The 26493-nt window shown below is 46.8% G+C and overlaps 1 protein-coding gene across 1 annotated transcript; it reads right to left on the bottom strand.

The window, feature by feature from the left end:
• Positions 1 to 6783: 6783 nt before the first annotated feature.
• Positions 6784 to 25561, bottom strand: LOC134983055 (uncharacterized). Its single transcript, XM_063948749.1, has 4 exons — positions 25414 to 25561; positions 25060 to 25317; positions 7428 to 7837; positions 6784 to 7344 (listed from the first exon to the last, which is right to left on the bottom strand). Exons 1-4 carry the CDS (start codon positions 25559 to 25561, stop codon positions 6784 to 6786), a joined length of 1377 nt encoding a protein of 458 aa, XP_063804819.1.
• Positions 25562 to 26493: the final 932 nt, after the last annotated feature.

Genomic DNA, 26493 nt, shown 5'->3' with positions numbered 1-26493 from the left:
TGAAAATAGTGGTAAAGCGGGCACAGAGACCAGATTTCATAATTTTGAATAAGAAGCTGTAGCTGTGCAAGGGTTAAACAGCGTTGGTCAACAGATTTGACACTTGAAACTCACACAGGGTGGTCACTTACATATCACCCACCTGCAATTTTCCTTGACCAACAAGCATTTGGGCATGAAAATGGTGGCAAGACGGGCACAGACACCAGATTTCATCATTTTGAATAAGAAGCTGTAGTTGTGCAAGGGTTAAACAGCGTTGGTCAAAAGATTTGACACTTGAAACTCACACAGGGTGGTCGCTTACATATCACCCACCTGCAATTTTCCTTGACCAACAAGGATTTGGGCATGAAAATGGTGGCAAGACGGGCACAGACACCAGATTTCATCATTTTGAATAAGAAGCTGTAGCTGTGCAAGGGTTAAACAGCGTTGGTCAACAGATTTGACACTTGAAACTCACACAGGGTGGTCACTTACATATAACCCACTTGCATTTTGTCTTGACCAACAAGCATTTGGGCATGAAAATGGTGGTAAAGTGGGCACAGACACCAGATTTCATCATTTTGAATAAGAAGCTGTAGCTGTGCAAGGGTTAAACAGCGTTGGTCAACAGATTTGACACTTAAAACTCACACAGGGTGGTCACTTACATATAACCCACTTGCATTTTGTCTTGACCAACAAGCATTTGGGCATGAAAATGGTGGTAAAGTGGGCACAGAGACCAGATTTCATCATTTTGAATAAGAAGCTATAGTTGTGCAAGGGTTAAACAGCGTTGGTCAAAAGATTTGACATATGAAACTCACACAGGGTGGTCACTTACATATCACCCACCTGCAACTTTCCTTGACCAACAAGGATTTGGGCATGAAAATGGTGGTAAAGCGGGCACATACACCAGATTTCATCATTTTGAATAAGAAGCTGTAGTTGTGCAAGGGTTAAACAGCGTTGGTCAACAGATTTGACACTTGAAACTCACACAGGGTGGTCACTTACATATCACCCACTTGCAGTTTGTCTTGACCAACAAGCATTTGGGCATGAAAATGGTGGCAAGACGGGCACAGACACCAGATTTCATCATTTTGAATAAGAAGCTGTAGCTGTGCATGGGTTAAACAGCGTTGGTCAAAAGATTTGACACTTGAAACTCACACAGGGTGGTCACTTACATATCACCCACATGCAATTTGCCTTGACCAACAAGCATTTGGGCATGAAAATGGTGGTAAAGCGGGCACAGACACCAAATTTAATCAGTTTAAATAAGAAGCTGTAGTTGTGCATACTGATGTACACCGGACATTTTTCGGGTTTTGTGTTTTGGTTTTGGATTTGGTTCCGCGGCCGTGTTTTGGATTCGGACGCTTTTTGGCAAATCCTCCCTGAAAATTTTTTGTCGGATTCGGGTGCCAGCTTAAGTCTTTTAATTTTTCTAGCGAGAGAATGAGTGCTTCCAACCTCATGTGAATCTGAACCACTAGCCATGAACATAGGCCAGGGCCTCAGCCGTTCCTTGTCACTCCGTGTCGTAAATGGCATATTGACAAGTTTACGCTTCTCATCAGACACTTTAAATTTAGATTTTTGGGTAATTTTACTGAACTTTAGTTTTTTGGATTTTACATGCTCTTTACTGTGACATTGGGCATCGGCCTTGGCAGACGACGTTGATGGCATTTCATCATCTCGGCCATGACTAGTGGCAGCAGCTTCAGCACAAGTGGAAGTGGATCTTGATCTTTCCCTATTTTACCCTCCACATTTTTGTTCTCCACTTTTTAATGTGTGGAATTATATTCCAGTAATATATCAATAGCATTGGCCTACTACTATATATACTGCGCACAAAAACTTAAATGCACCACAGGTATGGATGGCTAGTATACTTGACGATACAGAGGTAGGTAGAGCAGTGGCCTACTGTACCGTATTGCTATTATATACTGGTGGTCAGCAAAATTATGCACTGTACTCCTATATACTACAATGCAGCACAGATATGGAGCGTTTTTCAGGCAGAGAACGTATAATACTGGTGGTCACTGGTCAGCAAAACTCTGCACTGTCCTCCTTCTATATAATACTGGTGGTCCCCAGTCCCCACAATAAAGCACACTGAGCACAGATATTTGCAGCACACTGAGCACAGATTATTTGCAGCACACTGAGCACAGATATTTGCAGCACACTGAGCACAGATATTTGCAGCACACTGAACAAACTGAGAGAACGCTGCACGTCCTCTCCCTATCATCTCCAATGTACGAGTGAAAATGGCTGCGACGCGCGGCTCCTTATATAGAATACGAATCTCGCGAGAATCCGACAGCGGGATGATGACGGTTGGGCGCGCTCGGGTTAACCGAGCAAGGCGGGAGGATCCGAGTTTGCCTCCAAACCATGTAAAATGGGTGAAGTTCGGGGAGGATTCGGATTCCGAGGAACCGAACCCGCTCATCACTATGCACAACTATAGCTTCTTATTCAAAATGATGAAATCTGGTGTCTGTGCCCGCTTTACCAGCATTTTCATGCCCAAATGCTTGTTGGTCAAGACAAACTGCAAGTGGGTGATATGTAAGTGACCACCCTGTGTGAGTTTCAAGTGCCAAATCTGTTTAACCCTTGCACAACTACAGCTTCTTATTCAAAATGATGAAATCTGGTGTCTGTGCCCGCTTTACCAGCATTTTCATGCCCAAATGCTTGTTGGTCAAGACAAACTGCAAGTGGGTGATATGTAAGTGACCACCCTGTGTGAGTTTCAAGTGCCAAATCTGTTTAACCCTTGCACAACTACAGCTTCTTATTCAAAATGATGAAATCTGGTGTCTGTGCCCGTCTTGCCACCATTTTCATGCCTAAATCATTTTTGTTTATTGCAAAATGTCATGTAAATTGGTGTAAGGGACACTATTTGAAGTTTATGCAATGTTAACTTAGTGATCTATCCTTATTTATTTTATTTTAATATAATAACTTCTGAATAAGAAGCTGGAGCCGAATAAGAAGTGAATAAGAAGCTGGAGCCGAATAAGAAGTGAATAAGAAGCTGGAGCCGAATAAGAAGTGAATAAGAAGCTGGCCGAATAAGAAGCTAACTTCAGCCTCGTATTGCTGAAGCAGATTCAGGAGAACAATCCGGAGGATTACCGGAATTATCTGCGGATGGACGAGGAGATGTTCCAGGAGCTGCTGCGACTGGTGACACCTTTCATTCAGAAGCAGGATACGAACATGCGGCAGGCCATATCTGTGCAGGACCGGCTGGTGGCTACCCTGCGCTACGTGGCTACCGGGAGATCACTGCAGGACCTGAAGTTCAGCACCCTGATCTCCCCTCAGGCTTTGGGGCTCATCATTCCGGAGACCTGCAAGGCCTTGTACACCGTCCTTAAAAAGGACTACTTTAAGGTAAGAACATGCAGGTTTTTTTTAAAGTGTCTAATGTAGGCTACTGCATAGCTTTAAACATGTCACCCAGGTTAATGTTACCATGCTTTTCTGGTGGGTTGCTGTGTATAAAGTGTATGCTTCTGATTTGATTGTGTGACAGGCAAAATGTTATGTTTATACTATAGACTTGTACATTTTACAAGTGTCACACCCATGATTAGAAACCACACCCTATTACACTTGAACCAGACATCTTACTTATGAAGCTGTTTGCTCCTGTATAGGAAATGTGAAAAGTCTCACTATATGAAGTTACTTCTCTGACAATTACACGTTTGAATTCTCATGCTTACCGTACAGGAGCAAATAGCTCCATTAGTAAAGTGTCTGCTGTCAGTGTAACAGGTCATGGGTTCTAATCCTGGGTATGACTGCTAAGAAATGTGTGATTTACACAGTGAAATGTATATATACAGTATAGAATTCTTTTTCAGAACACTCCACACATGCACACACACATATATACAGTATATATATGTATATAAATATATATGTATATATATATATAAATATATATATATATATATATATATATATAAATAAATAAAATATACACATACATACACATATTTATCTAAATATAGGGGGGGGAGACAATATTTATCTTGCCTCCGAGCAACTGGGACGAACTTACGCCACTGACTCCAGGAATGGACACCCCAAGAGAGACAATAGTGGGTTAATTTACTTAGATGAGAGATGTTTTTAAGATGGATTGTTACCCTTAGCAAATAATCAGATTCTACTTCTCATTATACAAGCATTTAGTAGAAGTTAATATCTGGAATGAGTTTGTTTGCTACGGACAACAGGCCATCTTAAATACAGCTCCTGTCTTACTACATTTATTATCAGGATGTTTGGGTCACAAGCATGGCTATCCTGCATCACGGGATCCCGTCTACTGGGGTGATGCCAACATCAGTCTGTGAGTGGTCTGAAAATTTTACTTTTCATTTTTTTTTTAGTTTCCTGCCTCTGCCGAGGAGTGGAGAGTCATTGCTGAGGATTTCGAAAAGAGATGGCATTTTCCTAATTGTGGCGGAGCAATTGATGGGAAGCACGTGCGCATAACACCTCCTTCCAAGAGTGGCTCCCTTTACTACAACTATAAGGGCTTTTTCAGCATAGTCCTTATGGCAATTGTTAATGCCAACTATGAATTTATTTTCATAGACGTTGGCAAAAATGGGAGAGCCTCAGATGGGGGTTCATTAAAAGACACCGGCTTCTATCGGCGGCTCCTCACACAGCAGCTACATCTGCCTAAAGCAGAGGAGTGCAAGCAAGGGCTGAATTTTGTATTTGTAGGAGATGAAGCCTTTGCTCTGCATGAACACATTCTAAAGCATTACCCTCAAAGGCAACTTACCTTGGAAAAGAGGATCTATAACTATCGCCTGTCCCGGGCCCGACGCGTAGTGGAGAATGCTTTTGGGATAATGAGTAGGCGATTTCGTATCTTCACTTCTCCAATTGATTTGAGGGTGGACAAAATAAACTGGGTGGTGTTTGGGTGTTGCGCCTTGCACAATTATTTGAGGCGCAAAAAAACACCCACAAGGCCACCACCTACAGCACCACCAATAGACAAGCCACGCGATCCTGACTCTGCCAGGTGGCCTGGTGTGGAAACACCTGTAGGACATAACTCACAAGCCACCAATGCAAAGGCCAAAAAAGTCAGGGAGGAGTACATGGCCTACTTTAACGGTGTTGGGGCAGAGGACTGGCAGGACGCTGCAATTGAGTAAATCTATTTCAGTGAATGTTTACTATCTGGTGAAATAAATGATGTCTGCTGCATGGTTTTGGTGTGTCCTTTTTACTTTGTGTCTGCGATTTTGATTTGTGTGAAATTTGTATTTGTTAGCTAATTGAACTGTGTCCTCAAATAAATTACAAATCCCTTACCTCCATGCAAGGCCTTGTGTTTCCCTCTGTGCAGTATTTTTTAAAAGATTACCCAAATTTTATGAAGCCAGAGAGTCATTGGTTAATGACAAAGAGATTTGTGCCACCATCTATTACAAATTTACATATTTGTTTGTATATTGTGGTTTTAAAAACGTAACTGCACTGCAGCTAAATAACAGGGATATACTTGGGATCCCGCAAGGTGCTTATTTGTGCTTTGCACCGCCTCTCCCTATGTAGTGAATGGGGCCCAGGTTACATCGCCTCAGTAACCCATTTACACTGCCACTGACCCAGTAGTAAACCCTGGAATAACCCTTGTTCTAAACTGGGTTGAATTACCGGGTAAGGCAGACCGGGAATTCTCCATGGTCCCTTTCACATCGCACAGTAACCCGAGTCGACCCGGCAATATAGCGGGTCGATATCCGGTTATTTGTGTGATGTGGAAGGGGCCTTGTTATTTGTGTGATGTGGAAGGGGTTTAAGTACTAGTATACTAGTACTATTAGTTTTTTCTGTTACATAGATAGATTAGATCTTTTGGTGCCCATGAACTCACCTCCCTTCGGTGACACTCATCGCCCAGCATCCCTCTCCAATCACGGTAATACAGCTCCCTGCTCCCCACTCTAGTCCCGCCGTAGGAACACTCAGCTCCCTGGCTCCCCCCTTCCGTTGCGGTAACACTGATCCTAGCTCGCCCCTCTTGCTGCAGTAACACTCAGCGGCTGGCTGGCTCCTCCCACCATGAGAACACTCAGTGAATGATTGCAGCATAGCGTGTCCTGGGGACCCACCCAGTTTGGCAATGTGGGTCTCCAGTCCACAATACTCGATATAATACGCACTATAGTGAGTTTTAGCAATCACTGAATATCTCATGGTTTTGGGAAGACTGGTCCTGTGCTGTTTAAAGAAATATCTTCTTTTAAAAAGTTACAATATAAATCACCCATACTGAATAGGGAAAAATACTCCAGACAATTTGTTGCTTTTGAAAAACTTTATAAAATTTGAAAATAATACAGTATAAAGCCAATTCTGGGCAGGCTTCATTGACTGTATCATGAGAATAAGTGCCCTTTTTGCGCGGACTATCCCAACAGAACATTAGAAGAATCGGGCATAACTCTTACAACAGTACAGTAGAGGCTAACAGTGCTGCGAACATGCACTGGGTGAAGAAGAAATAGTGCACTTTTCCGAACAGTCTCTTGAAGGAGCACAAGGAGTGGACTTATCACAACGATCAAAAGTCCGGGACAATGAGGTCATAAAACCAACGCTGCGGAACTATAGACCTCAGTATAGTTCACTTGGAGCAACAGTGTAGGAAAAGGTCAACAACAGATTTTTACACTTACTAAAAAACCGGGCTGAAAAACAAAATTATAAATCAAAAAAACGAGGGTCGCTCAGGACCGATGCCTGTGAAGGTGGCATGTCGGAGTACATGCCACTGGACGATGTGCTAGGCTGAGGGGAGGGGCTGGGCTGTGTGGGTCCCGTCGGAAAATAAGACATCTGATGAGGAGGGTTTCCCGGTGCATACTGCATGGGATGGTGATGTGGAAAGGTGGATGGGGGAACATTTTGGAGATGGCGCCTGGCAGGTTGCACTATCTCACACTCATCAACCAGTGTCCGGTCGATGGCGCGTGTGGTAGCATCAAGTACCAGGCGCTTGTGGATCCTCTTTTGATCCTCAGTCATCTGCCTCATCTCCGCCGCAATGAAATTGGCAAAGGTTTGTTCATAATCCGGGGACCTATTCAGAACCTCCTCAGCATGTGCAAAAAAATGCTGTGAGCTGGAGGCGGCAGAGGTGACTCTCCTGGATGTCCTCCGTCGTGTGGGAGGACGTGGCTGAGGTGCTGCAGATTCCTCAGACTCGACCACCTCTGCAGATTCCGGAGTCAACTGCTCCACCTCCAGCTCCTGGGTAAGATCCTGCAAAATAATTGAATAACAGCAAATTGATTCCAAGTCAAAATGTTGTGGGAACAATACAATACAAATATGTATGTACTTACCAGATCCAGACTCTCCTGGGCCTCCTCTTCCAGGAGGATTGGAGATTCTGGATCCAGGCTTCCCAGTGACCTTGTCCGCGGCTCCTGCTCCAACGTGAACTTGAAGAGGTCATAGTACCACAGCGTCGGCTTATAGACCTCATCTGTCCCGGCTCCGGATCGCTGTGACTCTTCCACCCTCTTGTGCTCCTTTATGAAGACTGTTCGGAAATTAGAAATCTTCTTCTTCACCCAACCAATGTCCGCAGAACTGTTTTGGCCTCTACTGTACTCGATCAACTGTTGAAATGCCCGATTCTTCTTGTTCCTGTTGGAATAGTCCGCGCTCTTCACTCTCCACAGGCACTCATTCTCATGATAAATTTCTATGAAGCCTGCCCAGAATTGACGATACTGCTCACTAGCCATTTCTGTGTAAAAATTAAAAACACAGTGTCTGGTAAACAAATATGCCCCCAGAAATGCAGTGGTTGAAAAACACATATCTGCCCCCACTTCCCCTGCACCTGTTAAAGCACATTATACACATTGCACGAGGTACAGCACATTATACAGTACACATTGCAACAGGTAGAGCACGTTATACACTTTGCGCCAGGTAGAGCACTTAGCAATTATTAGATTAAAAAACAGGTCAATCAATTATCCTTAATGGCTGCAGCAGTGCCAGATACACAGCATATGCTCCCAGCAGTGCCAGATACACGTGCCCCCAACAGAGCCAGATACACTCGCCCCCCAGAGTGCCAGCTGCACTGAGTCTGAGTCCATCCCGCAGCCCACCTCCTATCAGTGGCTATGTGTGCCGACGAGGGGGAGTGCTGTGGGCGGACTCAAGCAAAGCTAATCTGTGCGCGCTGTGTGACGCCGGTGCAGAGTAGTTTAGCTTTGTCCCACCCACAGTACTCCCCCGTCATTGACATACACAGCCACTACTGCAGGACCTGGCTGCAGACAGGCTCCAATATGGCGGCACTAGCATGCACCACCCTTTAAGGCTGCCGCCCTGCGCGGCCCCTCTATAGGAACATGCCTGGGGCCAGCCCTGCCACAGCACGCAGGGGGGGTTATAGTTAGGCACACTTGGGGGGTAGGGGGGTTTGAGGGTTAGGCAACAGAGAGGGGGGTTAGGCACTAAGGGGGGGGGGGGGGGGGTTAGGTATAGGCTACAGAGTGGGAGGGTTAGGGGTACGGGAGGGAGGTTTGGGTACTCTCTGCACCCTGTGTTGGCATTACTGCGTTGGAATGCCGGCATCTGTATACTGAAAGACGGCCTCCCAACAGATGATTTTTTGGACTTTGTACAGTCACTGGAATTCGAAAGACAGATGGAGGAAGAGAGAGACCGGGGAAGACAGAGGGGTATATTTACTAAGCTCCCGATTTTGACCGCGTTGGTGTTTTTTCTTCAAAGTGTCATGTCGGTCATTTACTAAGCACCAATCTCGGCAGTGATGAGGGCATTTGTTTTGTTTTTTTGTGGGGTGTGAAAAAAAATACGAATGAATACACCATCGGTCAAACACGCCGGTTATTATAGAACTCGGTCATTTACTAATCTCAATCACTGCCAACAATAGCCATACACTGCCTGGAAATAGTACAAATCGTTAAAAAATCAGTTTTCAAATAGACCTGCTTTTTTTTACCATGTTCTGATAGGCATGCACGCAGGGCCGGTGCAAGGTGTCTGTGCACCCTAGGCATAATGCCTACTGCACGCCCCCCCACCCCCCTGCCCCCGAAAAATGAAAAAACTAAATAAATTAAAAAGCCCACTAGGTGTTACATTTTGTGGTGACCCCCATGCAAAGTATAGTGTGTGTGTAGGGTGTGAGGGTGGACAATGGACAGATATATAGACTTCTATATGGAGCTGGGAGTTATATACATACATACACAGACACACACGTATATATACAGAGAGAGAGGACAAGATTTATGGGTATATGCAATTAGTGGCGAATCGCGGCAAATTATCGCCGTTTTTTATTTCGACACAATTCGACAAGTGAATTCCGGCAGGTGGCTTCCGGAATTCACCTTATTCAATGAAAAACGGATTGGACAGTCCCGCGGGTGAAAAACGGCCGATTTGCCGGATTTTGTCGCGATTTAAAAAAAACGTGGAAAAACGGGAAAAACACAGAAAAAAATGGCATGGGGTCCCCCCTCCAAAGCATAACCAGCCTCGGGCTCTTCGAGCTGGTCCTGGTTCTAAAAATGCAGGGAAAAAATTGACAGGGGATCCCCTGTATTTTTAAAACCAGCACCGGGCTCTGCGCCTGGTGCTGGTGCAAAAAATACGGGGGACAAAAAGAGTAGGGGTCCCCCGTATTTTATACACCAGCACCGGGCTCCATTAGCTGGACAGATAATGCCACAGCCGGGGGTCACTTTTATACAGCGCCCTGCGGCCGTGGCATCAAAAATCCAACTAGTCACCCCTGGCCGGGGTACCCTGGGGGAGTGGGGACCCCTTCAATCAAGGGGTCCCCCCCCCCCCCAGCCACCCAAGGGCCAGGGGTGAAGCCCGAGGCTGTCCCCCCCCATCCAATGGGCTGCGGATGGGGGGGCTGATAGCCTTTTGTGATAATGAAAAGATATTGTTTTTAGTGGCAGTACTACAAGGCCCAGCAAGCCTCCCCCGCATGCTGGTACTTGGAGAACCACAAGTACCAGCATGCGGCGGAAAAACAGGCCCGCTGGTACCTGTAGTACTACTACTAAAAAAATACCCCAAAAAACACAAGACACACACGCCTTGAAAGTACAGTTTAATTACATACATACACACAAACATACATACATACTTACCTTATGTTCACACGCAGGTCGGTCCTCTTGTCCAGTAGATTCCAAGGGGTACCTGTTGAATAAATTATACTCACTAGCTCCAGGGTCCCAGGCTCCTCGGAGAAATCCTTTGTAATCCACGTACTTGAATAAAAAAAAAAACCGGACACCCGAGCCACGCACTAAAAGGGGACCCATGTGTTCACATGGATCCCCTTTTCCCGACTGCCAGAAACCCATTCTGACTTCTGTCTAAGTGGGTTTCTTCAGCCAATCAGGGAGCGCCACGTTGTAGCACTCTCCTGATCGGCTGTGTGCTTCTGTACTGAGTGACAGGCGGCACACGGCAGTGTTACAATGTAGCGCCTATGCGCTCCTTTGTAACCAATGGTGGGAACTTTCTGCTCAGCGGTGACGTCACTTTCGGTCAACCGCAGGGCAGAAAGTTCCCACCATTGGTTACAATGTAGCGCACGGGCGCTACATTGTAACACTGCCGTGTGCCGCCTGTCATTCAGTACAGGAGCACACAGCCGATCAGGAGAGTGCTACAACGTGGGGCCATAGGTAAGTATGTATGTATGTTTGTGTGTATGTATGTAATTAAACTGTACTTTCAAGGTGTGTGTGTCTTGTGTTTTTGGGGGTATTTTTTTTAGTAGTAGTACTACAGGTACCAGCGGGCCTGTTTTTCCGCCGCATGCTGGTACTTGTGGTTCTCCAAGTACCAGCATGCGGGGGAGGCTTGCTGGGCCTTGTAGTACTATTGGAAAAACAATATTCTGTCATTTTACTCAAGGCTATCAGCCTTCCATCCGCAGCCCTTGGATGGGGGGGACAGCCTCGGGCTTCACCCCTGGCCCTTGGATGGCTGGGGGGGGGAGACCCCTTGATTGAAGGGGTCCCCACTCCCCCAGGGTACCTCGGCCAGGGGTGACTAGTTGGATTTTTTGATGACACACATACATACTTACCTATGTTGACACACCGACTGCCACAGTCTCCGACGATCCGAGGTACCTGTGAAAAAAATTAGACTCACCTCAATCCAGTGTCCGGGAGATAATCCACGTACTTGTTAAAAAAATAAAACGAACACCCGTACCATGCCGGACTGAAAGGGGTCCCATGTTTACACATCAGACCCCTTTCCCCGAATGCCGGGACACCACGTGACTCCTGTCACTGAGGTCCATTCAGCCAATCAGGAAGCGCTACTTCCGTGGCGCTCACCTGATTGGCTGTGTGCGTCTGAGCTCACTTTGCGCCAGGTAGAGCACGTATACACTTTGCGCCAGGTAGAGCACTAAAACACTTTGCGCCAGATAGAGCACGTATACACTTTGCGCCAGATAGAGCACTAAAACACTGCACCAGATAGAGCACGTATACACTTTGCGCCAGGTAGAGCACGTATACACTTTGCGCCAGATAGAGCACTAAAACACTGCGCCAGGTAGAGCACGTATACACTTTGCGCCAGATAGAGCACGTATACACTTTGCACCAGATAGAGCACGTATACACTTTGCGCCAGATAGAACACTAAAACACTGCGCCAGGTAGAGCACGTATACACTTTGCACCAGATAGAGCACTAAAACACTGCGCCAGGTAGAGCACGTATACACTTTGCGCCAGATAGAGCACGTATACACTTTGCACCAGATAGAGCACGTATACACTTTGCGCCAGATAGAACACTAAAACACTGCGCCAGGTAGAGCACGTATACACTTTGCGCCAGATAGAACACTAAAACACTGCGCCAGGTAGAGCACGTATACACTTTGCACCAGATAGAGCACGTATACACTTTGCGCCAGATAGAACACTAAAACACTGCGCCAGGTAGAGCACGTATACACTTTGCACCAGATAGAGCACTAAAACACTGCGCCAGGTAGAGCACGTATACACTTTGCACCAGATAGAGCACGTATACACTTTGCACCAGATAGAGCACTAAAACACTGCGCCAGGTAGAGCACGTATACACTTTGCACCAGATAGAGCACGTATACACTTTGCACCAGATAGAGCACGTATACACTTTGCGCCAGATAGAACACTAAAACACTGCGCCAGGTAGAGCACGTATACACTTTGCACCAGATAGAGCACTAAAACACTGCGCCAGGTAGAGCACGTATACACTTTGCGCCAGGTAGAGCACGTATACACTTTGCACCAGATAGAGCACGTATACACTTTGCGCCAGATAGAACACTAAAACACTGCGCCAGGTAGAGCACGTATACACTTTGCGCCAGGTAGAGCACGTATACACTTTGCACCAGATAGAGCACTAAAACACTGCGCCAGGTAGAGCACGTATACACTTTGCGCCAGGTAGAGCACGTATACACTTTGCACCAGATAGAGCACGTATACACTTTGCGCCAGATAGAACACTAAAACACTGCGCCAGGTAGAGCACGTATACACTTTGCACCAGATAGAGCACGTATACACTTTGCGCCAGATAGAACACTAAAACACTGCGCCAGGTAGAGCACGTATACACTAGAGATGAGCGGGTTCGGTTTCTCTGAAACCGAACCCGCACGAACTTCATGGTTTTTTCACGGGTCCGAGCAGACTCGGATCCTCCCGCCTTGCTCGGTTAACCCGAGCGCGCCCGAACGTCATCATGACGCTGTCGGATTCTCGCGAGACTCGGATTCTATATAAGGAGCCGCGCGTCGCCGCCATTTTCACACGTGCATTGAGATTGATAGGGAGAGGACGTGGCTGGCGTCCTCTCCATTAGAAATTAGATTAGAAGAGAGAGAGAGATTGTGCAGAGTCAGACAGAGTTTACCACAGTGACCAGTGCAGTTGTTGTTAGTTAACTTTTATTTATTTTAATATATCCGTTCTCTGCTATATCCGTTCTCTGCCTGAAAAAAAACGATACACAGCAGCAGCCAGTCACACAGTGTGACTCAGTCTGTGTGCACTCAGCTCAGCCCAGTGTGCTGCACATCAATGTATAAAAGGCAAAGCTTATAATAATTGTGGGGGAGACTGGGGAGCACTGCAGGTTGTTATAGCAGGAGCCCCCAGGAGTACATAATATTATATTAATTTAAAATTAAACAGTGCACACTTTTGCTGCAGGAGTGCCACTGCCAGTGTGACTAGTGGTGACCAGTGCCTGACCACCAGTATAGTAGTATATTCATTGTTGTATGTATTGTATACTATCTCTTTATCAACCAGTCTATATTAGCAGCAGACACAGTACAGTGCGGTAGTTCACGGCTGTGGCTACCTCTGTGTCGGCAGTCGGAACTCGGCAGGCAGTCCGTCCATCCATAATTGTATTACAATATATACCACCTAACCGTGGTATTTTTTTTTCTTTCTTTATACCGTCATAGTGTCATACTAGTTGTTACGAGTATACTACTATCTCTTTATCAACCAGTGTACAGTGCGGTAGTTCACGGCTGTGGCTACCTCTGTGTCGGCAGTCGGCAGGCAGTCCGTCCATCCATAATTGTATTATTATTATAATATATACCACCTAACCGTGGTTTTTTTTCCATTCTTTATACCGTCGTCATAGTGTCATACTAGTTGTTACGAGTATACTACTATCTCTTTATCAACCAGTGTACAGTGCGGTAGTTCACGGCTGTGGCTACCTCTGTGTCGGCAGTCGGCAGGCAGTCCGTCCATCCATAATTGTATTATTATTATAATATATACCACCTAACCGTGGTTTTTTTTCCATTCTTTATACCGTCGTCATAGTGTCATACTAGTTGTTACGAGTATACTACTATCTCTTTATCAACCAGTGTACAGTGCGGTAGTTCACGGCTGTGGCTACCTCTGTGTCGGCAGTCGGCAGGCAGTCCGTCCATCCATAATTGTATTATTATTATAATATATACCACCTAACCGTGGTTTTTTTTCCATTCTTTATACTGTCGTCATAGTGTCATACTAGTTGTTACGAGTATACTACTATCTCTTTATCAACCAGTGTACAGTGCGGTAGTTCACGGCTGTGGCTACCTCTGTGTCGGCAGTCGGCAGGCAGTCCGTCCATCCATAATTGTATTATTATTATAATATATACCACCTAACCGTGGTTTTTTTTTCATTCTTTATACCGTCGTCATAGTGTCATACTAGTTGTTACGAGTATACTACTATCTCTTTATCAACCAGTGTACAGTGCGGTAGCTCACGGCTGTGGCTACCTCTGTGTCGGCAGTCGGCAGGCAGTCCGTCCATCCATAATTGTATTATTATTATAATATATACCACCTAACCGTGGTTTTTTTTCCATTCTTTATACCGTCGTCATAGTGTCATACTAGTTGTTACGAGTATACTACTATCTCTTTATCAACCAGTGTACAGTGCGGTAGTTCACGGCTGTGGCTACCTCTGTGTCGGCAGTCGGCAGGCAGTCCGTCCATCCATAATTGTATTATTATTATAATATATACCACCTAACCGTGGTTTTTTTCCCATTCTTTATACCGTCGTCATAGTGTCATACTAGTTGTTACGAGTATACTACTATCTCTTTATCAACCAGTGTACAGTGCGGTAGTTCACGGCTGTGGCTACCTCTGTGTCGGCAGTCGGCAGGCAGTCCGTCCATCCATAATTGTATTATTATTATAATATATACCACCTAACCGTGGTTTTTTTTCCATTCTTTATACCGTCGTCATAGTGTCATACTAGTTGTTACGAGTATACTACTATCTCTTTATCAACCAGTGTACAGTGCGGTAGTTCACGGCTGTGGCTACCTCTGTGTCGGCAGTCGGCAGGCAGTCCGTCCATCCATAATTATTATAATATATACCACCTAACCGTGGTTTTTTTATACCACCTAACCGTGGCAGTCCGTCCATAATTGTATACTAGTAAACTATCCAATCCATCCATCTCCATTGTTTACCTGAGGTGCCTTTTAGTTCTGCCTATAAAATATGGAGAACAAAAAAGTTGAGGTTCCAAAATTAGGGAAAGATCAAGATCCACTTCCACCTCGTGCTGAAGCTGCTGCCACTAGTCATGGCCGAGACGATGAAATGCCAGCAACGTCGTCTGCCAAGGCCGATGCCCAATGTCATAGTACAGAGCATGTCAAATCCAAAACACCAAATATCAGAAAAAAAAGGACTCCAAAACCTAAAATAAAATTGTCGGAGGAGAAGCGTAAACTTGCCAATATGCCATTTACCACACGGAGTGGCAAGGAACGGCTGAGGCCCTGGCCTATGTTCATGGCTAGTGGTTCAGCTTCACATGAGGATGGAAGCACTCAGCCTCTCGCTAGAAAACTGAAAAGACTCAAGCTGGCAAAAGCACCGCAAAGAACTGTGCGTTCTTTGAAATCCCAAATCCACAAGGAGAGTCCAATTGTGTCGTTTGCGATGCCTGACCTTCCCAACACTGGACGTGAAGAGCATGCGCCTTCCACTATTTGCATGCCCCCTACAAGTGCTGGAAGGAGCACCCGCAGTCCAGTTCCTGATAGTCAGATTGAAGATGTCAGTGTTGAAGTACACCAGGATGAGGAGGATATGGGTGTTGCTGGCGCTGGGGAGGAAATTGACCAGGAGGATTCTGATGGTGAGGTGGTTTGTTTAAGTCAGGCACCCGGGGAGACACCTGTTGTCCGTGGGAGGAATATGGCCGTTGACATGCCTGGTGAAAATACCAAAAAAATCAGCTCTTCGGTGTGGAGGTATTTCACCAGAAATGCGGACAACAGGTGTCAAGCCGTGTGTTCCCTTTGTCAAGCTGTAATAAGTAGGGGTAAGGACGTTAACCACCTCGGAACATCCTCCCTTATACGTCACCTGCAGCGCATTCATAATAAGTCAGTGACAAGTTCAAAAACTTTGGGTGACAGCGGAAGCAGTCCACTGACCAGTAAATCCCTTCCTCTTGTAACCAAGCTCACGCAAACCACCCCACCAACTCCCTCAGTGTCAATTTCCTCCTTCCCCAGGAATGCCAATAGTCCTTCAGGCCATGTCACTGGCAAGTCTGACGAGTCCTTTCCTGCCTGGGATTCCTCCGATGCATCCTTGCGTGTAACGCCTACTGCTGCTGGCGCTGCTGTTGTTGCCGCTGGGAGTCGATGGTCATCCCAGAGGGGAAGTCGTAAGCCCACTTGTACTACTTCCAGTAAGCAATTGACTGTTCAACAGTCCTTTGCGAGGAAGATGAAATATCACAGCAGTCATCCTACTGCAAAGCGGATAACTGAGTCCTTGACAACTATGTTGGTGTTAGACGTGCGTCCGGTATCCGCCGTTAGTTCACAGGGAACTAGACAATTTATTGAGGCAGTGTGCCCCCGTTACCAAATACCATCTAGGTTCCACTTCTCTAGGCAGGCGATACCGAGAATGTACACGGACGTCAGAAAAAGACTCACCAGTGTCCTAAAAAATGCAGTTGTACCCAATGTCCACTTAACCACGGACATGTGGACAAGTGGAGCAGGGCAGGGTCAGGACTATATGACTGTGACAGCCCACTGGGTAGATGTATGGACTCCCGCCGCAAGAACAGCAGCGGCGGCACCAGTAGCAGCATCTCGCAAACGCCAACTCTTTCCTAGGCAGGCTACGCTTTGTATCACCGCTTTCCAGAATACGCACACAGCTGAAAACCTCTTACGGCAACTGAGGAAGATCATCGCGGAATGGCTTACCCCAATTGGACTCTCCTGTGGATTTGTGGCATCGGACAACGCCAGCAATATTGTGTGTGCATTAAATATGGGCAAATTCCAGCACGTCCCATGTTTTGCACATACCTTGAATTTGGTGGTGCAGAATTTTTTAAAAAACGACAGGGGCGTGCAAGAGATGCTGTCGGTGGCCAGAAAAATTGCGGGACACTTTCGGCGTACAGGCACCACGTACAGAAGACTGGAGCACCACCAAAAACTACTGAACCTGCCCTGCCATCATCTGAAGCAAGAAGTGGTAACGAGGTGGAATTCAACCCTCTATATGCTTCAGAGGTTGGAGGAGCAGCAAAAGGCCATTCAAGCCTATACAATTGAGCACGATATAGGAGATGGAATGCACCTGTCTCAAGTGCAGTGGAGAATGATTTCAACGTTGTGCAAGGTTCTGATGCCCTTTGAACTTGCCACACGTGAAGTCAGTTCAGACACTGCCAGCCTGAGTCAGGTCATTCCCCTCATCAGGCTTTTGCAGAAGAAGCTGGAGGCATTGAAGAAGGAGCTAACACGGAGCGATTCCGCTAGGCATGTGGGACTTGTGGATGCAGCCCTTAATTCGCTTAACAAGGATTCACGGGTGGTCAATCTGTTGAAATCAGAGCACTACATTTTGGCCACCGTGCTCGATCCTAGATTTAAAGCCTACCTTGGATCTCTCTTTCCGGCAGACACAGGTCTGCTGGGGTTGAAAGACCTGCTGGTGACAAAATTGTCAAGTCAAGCGGAACGCGACCTGTCAACATCTCCTCCTTCACATTCTCCCGCAACTGGGGGTGCGAGGAAAAGGCTCAGAATTCCGAGCCCACCCGCTGGCGGTGATGCAGGGCAGTCTGGAGCGACTGCTGATGCTGACATCTGGTCCGGACTGAAGGACCTGACAACGATTACGGACATGTCGTCTACTGTCACTGCATATGATTCTCTCAACATTGATAGAATGGTGGAGGATTATATGAGTGACCGCATCCAAGTAGGCACGTCACACAGTCCGTACTTATACTGGCAGGAAAAAGAGGCAATTTGGAGGCCCTTGCACAAACTGGCTTTATTCTACCTAAGTTGCCCTCCCACAAGTGTGTACTCCGAAAGAGTGTTTAGTGCCGCCGCTCACCTTGTCAGCAATCGGCGTACGAGGTTACATCCAGAAAATGTGGAGAAGATGATGTTCATTAAAATGAATTATAATCAATTCCTCCGCGGAGACATTGACCAGCAGCAATTGCCTCCACAAAGTACACAGGGAGCTGAGATGGTGGATTCCAGTGGGGACGAATTGATAATCTGTGAGGAGGGGGATGTACACGGTGATATATCGGAGGGTGAAGATGAGGTGGACATCTTGCCTCTGTAGAGCCAGTTTGTGCAAGGAGAGATTAATTGCTTCTTTTTTGGGGGGGGTCCAAACCAACCCGTCATATCAGTCACAGTCGTGTGGCAGACCCTGTCACTGAAATGATGGGTTGGTTAAAGTGTGCATGTCCTGTTTTGTTTATACAACATAAGGGTGGGTGGGAGGGCCCAAGGATAATTCCATCTTGCACCTCTTTTTTCTTTTCTTTTTCTTTGCATCATGTGCTGATTGGGGAGGGTTTTTTGGAAGGGACATCCTGCGTGACACTGCAGTGCCACTCCTAGATGGGCCCGGTGTTTGTGTCGGCCACTAGGGTCGCTAATCTTACTCACACAGCTACCTCATTGCGCCTCTTTTTTTCTTTGCGTCATGTGCTGTTTGGGGAGGGTTTTTTGGAAGGGACATCCTGCGTGACACTGCAGTGCCACTCCTAGATGTGCCCGGTGTTTGTGTCGGCCACTAGGGTCGCTAATCTTACTCACACAGTCAGCTACCTCATTGCGCCTCTTTTTTTCTTTGCGTCATGTGCTGTTTGGGGAGGGTTTTTTGGAAGGGCCATCCTGCGTGACACTGCAGTGCCACTCCTAGATGGGCCCGGTGTTTGTGTCGGCCACTAGGGTCGCTAATCTTACTCACACAGCTACCTCATTGCGCCTCTTTTTTTCTTTGCGTCATGTGCTGTTTGGGGAGGGTTTTTTGGAAGGGACATCCTGCGTGACACTGCAGTGCCACTCCTAGATGGGCCCGGTGTTTGTGTCGGCCACTAGGGTCGCTTATCTTACTCACACAGCGACCTCGGTGCAAATTTTAGGACTAAAAATAATATTGTGAGGTGTGATGTGTTCAGAATAGGCTGAAAATGAGTGTAAATTATGTTTTTTGAGGTTAATAATACTTTGGGATCAAAATTACCCCCAAATTCTATGATTTAAGCTGTTTTTTAGGGTTTTTTGAAAAAAACACCCGAATCCAAAACACACCCGAATCCGACAAAAATAATTCGGTGAGGTTTTGCCAAAACGCGTTCGAACCCAAAACACGGCCGCGGAACCGAACCCAAAACCAAAACACAAAACCCGAAAAATTTCAGGCGCTCATCTCTAGTATACACTTTGCACCAGATAGAGCACTAAAACACTGCGCCAGGTAGAGCACGTATACACTTTGCACCAGATAGAACACTAAAACACTGCGCCAGGTAGAGCACGTATACACTTTGCGCCAGATAGAACACTAAAACACTGCGCCAGGTAGAGCACGTATACACTTTGCACCAGATAGAGCACGTATACACTTTGCGCCAGATAGAACACTAAAACACTGCGCCAGGTAGAGCACGTATACACTTTGCACCAGATAGAGCACGTATACACTTTGCGCCAGATAGAACACTAAAACACTGCGCCAGGTAGAGCACGTATACACTTTGCACCAGATAGAGCACGTATACACTTTGCGCCAGATAGAACACTAAAACACTGCGCCAGGTAGAGCACGTATACACTTTGCGCCAGGTAGAGCACGTATACACTTTGCGCCAGATAGAACACTAAAACACTGCGCCAGGTAGAGCACGTATACACTTTGCGCCAGGTAGAGCACGTATACACTTTGCGCCAGATAGAACACTAAAACACTGCGCCAGGTAGAGCACGTATACACTTTGCACCAGATAGAGCACGTATACACTTTGCGCCAGATAGAACACTAAAACACTGCGCCAGGTAGAGCACGTATACACTTTGCACCAGATAGAGCACGTATACACTTTGCGCCAGATAGAGCACGTATACACTTTGCACCAGATAGAGCACGTATACACTTTGCACCAGATAGAACACTAAAACACTGCGCCAGGTAGAGCACGTATACACTTTGCACCAGATAGAGCACGTATACACTTTGCGCCAGATAGAGCACGTATACACTTTGCACCAGATAGAGCACGTATACACTTTGCGCCAGATAGAACACTAAAACACTGCGCCAGGTAGAGCACGTATACACTTTGCACCAGATAGAACACTAAAACACTGCGCCAGGTAGAGCACGTATACACTTTGCGCCAGGTAGAGCACGTATACACTTTGCACCAGATAGAGCACGTATACACTTTGCGCCAGATAGAACACTAAAACACTGCGCCAGGTAGAGCACGTATACACTTTGCACCAGATAGAACACTAAAACACTGCGCCAGGTAGAGCACGTATACACTTTGCGCCAGATAGAGCACGTATACACTTTGCGCCAGATAGAACACTAAAACACTGCGCCAGGTAGAGCACGTATACACTTTGCGCCAGATAGAACACTAAAACACTGCGCCAGGTAGAGCACGTATACACTTTGCACCAGATAGAGCACGTATACACTTTGCGCCAGATAGAACACTAAAACACTGCGCCAGGTAGAGCACGTATACACTTTGCACCAGATAGAACACTAAAACACTGCGCCAGGTAGAGCACGTATACACTTTGCGCCAGATAGAGCACGTATACACTTTGCGCCAGATAGAACACTAAAACACTGCGCCAGGTAGAGCACGTATACACTTTGCGCCAGGTAGAGCACGTATACACTTTGCGCCAGATAGAGCACGTATACACTTTGCGCCAGATAGAACACTAAAACACTGCGCCAGGTAGAGCACGTATACACTTTGCACCAGATAGAGCACGTATACACTTTGCGCCAGATAGAACACAAAAACACTGCGCCAGGTAGAGCACGTATACACTTTGCGCCAGGTAGAGCACGTATACACTTTGCGCCAGATAGAACACTAAAACACTGCGCCAGGTAGAGCACGTATACACTTTGCACCAGATAGAGCACGTATACACTTTGCGCCAGATAGAACACTAAAACACTGCGCCAGGTAGAGCACGTATACACTTTGCACCAGATAGAGCACGTATACACTTTGCGCCAGATAGAACACTAAAACACTGCGCCAGGTAGAGCACGTATACACTTTGCGCCAGATAGAACACTAAAACACTGCGCCAGGTAGAGCACGTATACACTTTGCACCAGATAGAGCACGTATACACTTTGCGCCAGATAGAACACTAAAACACTGCGCCAGGTAGAGCACGTATACACTTTGCGCCAGATAGAACACTAAAACACTGCGCCAGGTAGAGCACGTATACACTTTGCACCAGATAGAGCACGTATACACTTTGCGCCAGATAGAACACTAAAACACTGCGCCAGGTAGAGCACGTATACACTTTGCACCAGATAGAGCACGTATACACTTTGCGCCAGATAGAACACTAAAACACTGCGCCAGGTAGAGCACGTATACACTTTGCGCCAGATAGAACACTAAAACACTGCGCCAGGTAGAGCACGTATACACTTTGCGCCAGGTAGAGCACGTATACACTTTGCGCCAGATAGAACACTGAAACACTGCGCCAGATAGAGCACGTATACACTTTGCGCCAGGTAGAGCACGTATACACTTTGCACCAGATAGAGCACTAAAACACTGCGCCAGGTAGAGCACGTATACACTTTGCGCCAGATAGAACACTAAAACACTGCGCCAGGTAGAGCACGTATACACTTTGCGCCAGATAGAGCACTAAAAAACTGCGCCAGGTAGAGCACGTATACACTTTGCGCCAGGTAGAGCACGTATACACTTTGCGCCAGATAGAGCACTAAAAAACTGCGCCAGGTAGAGCACGTATACACTTTGCGCCAGGTAGAGCACGTATACACTTTGCACCAGATAGAGCACGTATACACTTTGCGCCAGATAGAACACTAAAACACTGCGCCAGGTAGAGCACGTATACACTTTGCGCCAGATAGAGCACTAAAAAACTGCGCCAGGTAGAGCACGTATACACTTTGCGCCAGGTAGAGCACGTATACACTTTGCACCAGATAGAGCACTAAAACACTGCGCCAGGTAGAGCACGTATACACTTTGCGCCAGATAGAACACTAAAACACTGCGCCAGGTAGAGCACGTATACACTTTGCGCCAGATAGAGCACTAAAAAACTGCGCCAGGTAGAGCACGTATACACTTTGCGCCAGGTAGAGCACGTATACACTTTGCGCCAGATAGAGCACTAAAAAACTGCGCCAGGTAGAGCACGTATACACTTTGCGCCAGGTAGAGCACGTATACACTTTGCACCAGATAGAGCACGTATACACTTTGCGCCAGATAGAACACTAAAACACTGCGCCAGGTAGAGCACGTATACACTTTGCACCAGATAGAGCACGTATACACTTTGCGCCAGATAGAACACTAAAACACTGCGCCAGGTAGAGCACGTATACACTTTGCACCAGATAGAGCACGTATACACTTTGCGCCAGATAGAACACTAAAACACTGCGCCAGGTAGAGCACGTATACACTTTGCGCCAGGTAGAGCACGTATACACTTTGCGCCAGATAGAACACTAAAACACTGCGCCAGGTAGAGCACGTATACACTTTGCGCCAGGTAGAGCACGTATACACTTTGCGCCAGATAGAACACTAAAACACTGCGCCAGGTAGAGCACGTATACACTTTGCACCAGATAGAGCACGTATACACTTTGCGCCAGATAGAACACTAAAACACTGCGCCAGGTAGAGCACGTATACACTTTGCACCAGATAGAGCACGTATACACTTTGCGCCAGATAGAGCACGTATACACTTTGCACCAGATAGAGCACGTATACACTTTGCACCAGATAGAACACTAAAACACTGCGCCAGGTAGAGCACGTATACACTTTGCACCAGATAGAGCACGTATACACTTTGCGCCAGATAGAGCACGTATACACTTTGCACCAGATAGAGCACGTATACACTTTGCGCCAGATAGAACACTAAAACACTGCGCCAGGTAGAGCACGTATACACTTTGCACCAGATAGAACACTAAAACACTGCGCCAGGTAGAGCACGTATACACTTTGCGCCAGATAGAGCACGTATACACTTTGCGCCAGATAGAACACTAAAACACTGCGCCAGGTAGAGCACGTATACACTTTGCACCAGATAGAGCACGTATACACTTTGCGCCAGATAGAACACTAAAACACTGCGCCAGGTAGAGCACGTATACACTTTGCGCCAGATAGAACACTAAAACACTGCGCCAGGTAGAGCACGTATACACTTTGCACCAGATAGAGCACGTATACACTTTGCGCCAGATAGAACACTGAAACACTGCGCCAGATAGAGCACGTATACACTTTGCGCCAGGTAGAGCACGTAGACACTGCGCCAGGTAGAGCACGTAGACACTGCGCCAGGTAGAGCACGTAGACACTGTGCCAGGTAGAGCACGTAGACACTGCGCCAGGTAGAGCACGTAGACACTGCGCCAGGTAGAGCACTAAAGCCAGTGACACTCTCCCTTACTTATAACCCCCCCCCCTGTGCCAGCGCCAGCTGACAAGCATGGGGCCAAAGAAGCATTACACAACACAGAAACTGGCCGCGGCATCCATCCCCCCCCCCCCCCATTCCCCCGCTCTCCACCTCACGGAGCTGCAGCTAGGCAAAGGAGAGGAGCGGAAATAGGCCAGGCACCTCGTTTTGTGCTGTGCGCCAGGGACAGTCTCGGAGCCAACGCACACATCACCGCCGCCAACCCCCGTCAGACTCGGCGCAAGGCACAGCAGCATCTCCCCCCCTGCCCCCGCTCCCCACCTCACGGAGCTGCAGCTAGGCAGAGGAGAGGAGCGGAAATAGGCCAGGCACCTCGTTTTGTGCTGTGCGCCAGGGACAGTTCCGGAGCCAACGCACACATCACCGCCGCGGCATCTACCCCCTGCCCCCGCTTCCCCACCTCACGGAGCAGCAGCGGGAATTGGCCAGGTACCTCACTAGTCATATTTACTCACCTTTTCAGCGGTGTCTGGAGCTTCTCTGCTGACTCTTCCCTCTTCAGCCTCCGTGCAATGAGCTATGGGCGGCGGGGAGTGGCTAGAAGGAGACATCGCTATCGCTGGGGAAAATCGCTTGTGCAGTCAAAATATGAGCGATTTTGACTAACTTTCCCAGCGACATAGCCAAAATTGACTTGCCTGCACTGACTATTTTTCCCAGCGATAGCGACCTAGCGGGGACGCGCATCGCTATCGCTGGCTGTGTACACACGGAGCGATTTGCACTAACTTTCTGAGCGATTTTGACTATATAGTCAAAATCGCTCAGTTATATCGCTCCATGTGTATGCACCTTTATTTTGCAAAACACTAGCTAACCGCAGTCTTGTGATACACTGCGCAGCTGGCCTTAACTTCTTGTTTTGACTAGAAATCAAAGTTTCTGCAAACATATAAAAATCACAGTTAAAGCAACAGTTTCTTTTAAGCAATAGACAATAGACAAACTGACATCCAGCTTCCATTTTGTATTCACTTATCCATATCATTCCTCTCTCTGCCAATATACTTGGCATTCTAATACACAAATCAGAAGGTTCAGTTTCACAATTTCTAATGAGGGTTAGCCGCACAACATAGGCAAAAGGTAGGTTCACGGGGATGGGCCTGGCGCCAATGCTCACCGCACCGGACGGGAATCCCTGTTCTTTTTTTATAGGAACCTTCTGGTGCTGGCTAAGAGGGTTTTGACACAGTTAGGTGAAACTTGCTTGTATTTCATGTCTAACATACTCATCCTGATTAATTTCTACCCTGTTATCCAGTCCATAAGTAAAATTAACAAGCTGTGTACTTTCCCTACCTGCCTGATCCTCCTCTAAAGCCTGGTATATGGGCTCAGCTTCCTGGAGTTGTAAACTTTCATAAGACTTGCTCATGTCAACATATACCACCTGTCTTTCCTGCTGCCCCTGACTAGTTCCCCGAGTCACCTGTTCTAGTGGAACCTCATCATCTACCACCACAATGGTCATTTCATGGTGCACTTTCAACCTTTTAAATCCTTTACCACATTGTACACAGACTACTGGTCCACACTTGATGGTAAAATATATGACTCCTACAATCAGGGCAGCAAACACAATGTACTGCAATACTCCAGAAAAAAGCTTTGCAATACTTCCTCCTAGCCATCCAAGTGGATCCCAACCTTCACCTAACCTTCTCATTTCCTGCTGCAACTCTCCCACCTTGCTCAGATGAGCACCTATTTCAGCTCTGTGAACTTCAATATAAGTACAACATTCTTGTCCTACTACTGCACACGTGCCCCCTTCTGCTGCCAACAGCTGATCCAGTGCCATCCTATTCTGTAAAGCCACTTTTCTTACTTGAGCCAGCTCTTCCACTGTCTGATTGATTGAAACTACCAATTCCCCCACCATCTGATCTAGTACCGTTAAGGTTTGGGACACAGCTTTTTCCACAAAATAGATAGTGGACAGAGGAAACAGGGTTCCAGCCGTACGTTCACCATCAGAAAATCTGAAAGATACATCCCCTTTCTTCACTTCTTTTTTGCTATGATGTCTCAAATATGTAAAGTCACTTGACACTAAATCATGTTTTACAGGGATATTTCTTGGGTATTGATCCAGCTTAGTAGTGGCTCTAACTAAGGGGACTACATAGGAGAGCACACATTGTCCTTTGGCACCTAAAGGAATCCATGAATATGCCCATTTGCCACAAACTGTTAGGGTCTCCTGCCCTGTGCTGCCACGTCGTCATGGCAACCGGGAGACAAGTGCTAGCGGAGTAACCTGAGCGCAGCTGATACTCCGGTTCGGGTCTTTTGCTGTGCAGTGGTTACAGGCTCTGTGCACGGCAGGGGATCCGGTGCTGGTTTTTGTGCTCACAGTCTGTGAGGTCTGAGTGGGGCGTGGACAGCACCTGCTTTATAAACCCTCTTCTCAGGTTAAGCAGATGCTGCTGAATCTTTGTTGGTTAGTCAGTTCCTGAAAGTTAGCCAGTACTGTGTAGCTTTGTATTTGTTGTTGCTTACTGCAAATAGGCCTGGGGATTTGGTACTACATTCTGCCAATCCAGACCTAGCAGTAAGACTGGAGTCAGTCGTTTAACTTGCTGGGGTTCTTTTGCTACTCTGTGAAGTTAGCAAGTTTGCGGCTGTATTCTCAGACTTGCCTGCCAAAATCCTCTCTCACTGTGCAAGGTGGTCAGGTGTCAGTTTAGTGGCAGTAAACTGAACCTGTGCACTGCAAGTGAGGATTAGGAT

This window comes from Pseudophryne corroboree, assembly GCF_028390025.1.
Source record: "Pseudophryne corroboree isolate aPseCor3 chromosome 2 unlocalized genomic scaffold, aPseCor3.hap2 SUPER_2_unloc_3, whole genome shotgun sequence".
Lineage (NCBI taxonomy): Eukaryota > Metazoa > Chordata > Amphibia > Anura > Myobatrachidae > Pseudophryne > Pseudophryne corroboree.
This window is presented reverse-complemented; position numbering and strand designations above follow the sequence as displayed.